Genomic DNA, 3,566 nt, shown 5'->3' with positions numbered 1-3,566 from the left:
TTAGCTAACTATTTCTACAAGAACTAATTACTACTTTATAGAATAAAGGCATTAGCTTTAAGAAGGACATAATAGAGGCTACTACACTGTACAGACTTATAAAAGAAGAACACACATTTACTATTCTACTAGAGCATTGTACAAAACTATTACTACTATTGCTAGTCTTAACGCAACAGAGGATGTCTCTGTACAAATCACCTGCAGACTTAATACTTCCTCCGCAATTAGTATAACTACCTTGCGATAGCTTACTGTACAAGAGCACGACTAGGCAGCTACATATTCCTGTAGCCACAGCTCTGCATGAGATTCCCTAAAGCTTGTACCTACTACATATAATTTAATTACTGTACAATCTATACTAACTTCTACCTACACAAGATATTACAGTAGAGAACCTTGCGCCTAAGAAGGTTATATAATTTTAAAAGGCATAGAGGAAGGAGAATAACTACACAGGGCAACTATATAATATTCTAGCTAACAAGGCTATAGTATTTATTAAGCTCTGCTAACGCCTTGCTATCTTTAAGGCATTGTACGCAAGCATCTTTTCTAATATCCTTAAAGAGCGCGCACACATGTTCTACCTTTATAATATTAGTCTAGGACAATTATAGAAGTTACTGTACAAGTAGCTTAGTAATTACTTTAATACTAACATAAACTATAACTAGTATTAGATAGATTAAATAATAATAAGCTTTACATAAAGTAAGTAGAAGAATTTTATAAAAACCTTACATAAAGCTTTTAAAGCTATAATTAATAAACTTACTTTTACATAAAAAGCTCTTAGTCTATAATTCTAAGGCAAGATACTGCTTTACACTACTATTATATAAGCATGCTAAGGGCAACTTAAACTTAAACAAGCAATGTTCTTAATTAAGCCTACATATAAGGCACTGTACAGTGACCTCTGTTTAGCACTTTAGGTTATAATTAATTAACAAAACAATGCATTTATAAATAAATTCTAGGATGTGTACTACACTAATAGGTAATATAGCTTACTACATACACATAGCTATTAACAACATAGAAGAAGCCTAAGGGGATATAGAGGATTATTTAAACTACAGTTCTCTGCATAATTAAAGTAATGCTTTATTTGTTATAAGGAAGAATATTAGTTAATAAATTATTCTTATATAGATTAATTCTATGCAAAACACTAATATATCTCTTTATATAAAGGATTTTATAACAAGACACTAATATGTAAGAAGGTAAATATATACATTTAAAAGTTTAAAGGTAAACTAGAGTAAAAGAAAAAGAAGTTACACAACAACAACAACCTAGATAAAGAAAAAAGTAAGAAGATTATTAACTACTTTACTAATGCTACATTTCTTTACTGCGCGACTGCAGAGGACATCTACAGCCTAGAACCTAAAGGATACGCAGAATAGTTTATCCTTAAAGATTAATACTGTACAGTATACTAAGGTAAACTATAGGATACCAGCGCAGTAAGAATCTCTACTATAGGGAAGTTATAACTTAAAGCATACCTGCAAGAATTCCCTTATATAAAAGTAGACTAGACACTAAAAAAGAAGAGTATTAGCTTTAAAAGACAAGAATTAATAGAATTAATTAGTACTATATAAATTACTAACCTAGTTAGTAACGTAATGTATTACATCTTAGACACTCTAACACTGTTCCTACTGTCTCTAGCAGACGTAGACTAAATGGGTGCGTACTTTAACAACGTGCAGAATGTGATTGTACAAAGCAATAGAAATACTGTCCTAGTTGTATAAAAATAAGGTCATCTATTTTTTAATATATAAAAGAAGAAATTAATGTTTTTTTTTACTAAACATAAACTTTAACAACTGCATAGAAGATTTAGCTATCTTTATATAGAACAACTTTACACAATGCTTAAGAACACTAGATATAATGTTAATCTCTCTATACTTAAGGAGATTAAGAAGTTTTGCTATATATATTAGCTACACAACCTAGCACTATAAAGATTTAAGTTTATAATTAAGGATAACTTACACTTTAACTATAAGATAGTAATTAATGTTATATAAATTAGCAACTAAGACGTACTATATGTAATTAACACAGATACATTATTCTAAGCAGTAACCTTTTTAAAATTAATGTCTGCATAAGATACCTAGGACGCGCTCTGCAAGTGTTAGATTAACACGTACTAAGGCCTACCTAATTATATTATACATAACCCTAGTATAAACTTTGCATCTAAAGACTTCTAGAATTGCGCGAAGATTGTAGGAGCAACGTGTTAACAGATGCTAGTGGAGGCCTATTAGGCTCTAGGGAAGATTAAGCGCGCGCACGCACCACTGCGACGTGCGTACAATATCCTCTGTGCAGAATTAGATGATTGTACAAATAATAAGTTAGTGTTACAGATAGCTGTTAAAGCCCTAAATAATACAGCAGGACTAAACAGTTTTGTACCTACATTGCTTGTGTTTAGAACGTACCTAAGAATTAACATAGATTCTGCACTATCCTCTAATATTATTACGCAAGCTAACGCTGTATAAAAGGCAATAAAGATGCTTTAAAGTAAGAGAGTAAAAGTTAATATTAATTATATAATTAATACCTAGAACAGCTTAACCTTATATAAAGTACTAAATCTTCTACTTAGTTCTAAAGTAAAAACATAGCAAGAGAAGAAGAGATAGATAGGACTGCACATAGTAAAAAGAATTAAGGCCCTAGACGTTATTATTAAGATAGAGAATAGTCTAGTAAAACTCTGCTGCACATAAGTTATGCTATATTATTATATAAAGAATAAGGATAAACCTACATAAGAATTGCTAGATCTAGATAAACTAGCCCTAGTATAAAGAGATTCTCTACAGGCATAAAAAAGAGGTTGCTTACGTAAGCAACTAACTTTAGTTAATAAACTACATAAAATAGCCTCTTAAGCAGCATTAGATTTATTATATAAACTAGAACTAGAACTATAGCTAGCTAAGAAAGGCTAAAGAAGACTACATAAAAATCTATAAGCTACAACATTCTTAACCTAAAAGGAAAAAAAAGACTACGCGCTAGCAATTAAGCTCTGTGCAGATAGTGTAATTACAACACCTAGGAGACTATTTAAAGAATTAGACTATATAGAAATAAAAAGTCTAATTATAAGTTGTATGTTTAAGGTACTCTTATATAATCTATTAATTTATAAGGGATAGATCTTTAACCTTTAACTTATATATAAAGTTAAAGGGAAATTAATAAAACTATATAAAAAGTTACAACTTATGTTTACAGAATATTTAAATAAGGAGAAGAAGAAAATTCTTACACAGTCTCTTATAATTTAGAAAATAAGTTAGAGGTTAATTCTAGCTATTAGCCTATTACTAATAGCTTTGTACAACATGCACTATAAACTACATAATATTACCTAGGCATATGTATAATTAATAGACAAGCTTGTTTACACTCTTTTTATATAACTACTAAGAGAACTCTGTAAAAGCTTCCCTCCACACACAATATTTAGAGTTGTACAACTACTATACAGCGTAGCAGAGTTAGGCTTG

At 30.0% G+C, this 3,566-nt stretch overlaps 2 protein-coding genes across 2 annotated transcripts; both read left to right on the top strand.

The window, feature by feature from the left end:
• Positions 1 to 2,306: 2,306 nt before the first annotated feature.
• Positions 2,307 to 2,546, top strand: BDR25DRAFT_249023 (uncharacterized protein; the record flags this gene model as incomplete). The annotated part of the gene is made up of 1 exon (XM_033685992.1): positions 2,307 to 2,546. A coding segment is annotated over one exon (240 nt), but the record flags the coding sequence as incomplete, so codon positions are not given.
• A 501-nt stretch (positions 2,547 to 3,047) lies between these two features.
• BDR25DRAFT_249030 (uncharacterized protein) lies at positions 3,048 to 3,212 on the top strand (the record flags this gene model as incomplete). Its single annotated transcript, XM_033685994.1, has 1 exon — positions 3,048 to 3,212. A coding segment is annotated over one exon (165 nt), but the record flags the coding sequence as incomplete, so codon positions are not given.
• Between the last annotated feature and the right edge of the window lie 354 nt (positions 3,213 to 3,566).

This window comes from Lindgomyces ingoldianus, assembly GCF_010093535.1.
Source record: "Lindgomyces ingoldianus strain ATCC 200398 unplaced genomic scaffold BDR25scaffold_97, whole genome shotgun sequence".
Classification (NCBI taxonomy): Eukaryota; Fungi; Ascomycota; class Dothideomycetes; order Pleosporales; family Lindgomycetaceae; genus Lindgomyces; species Lindgomyces ingoldianus.
Note: the sequence above shows the minus strand (reverse complement) of the source record. Positions and strands in the feature narration are given on the sequence as shown.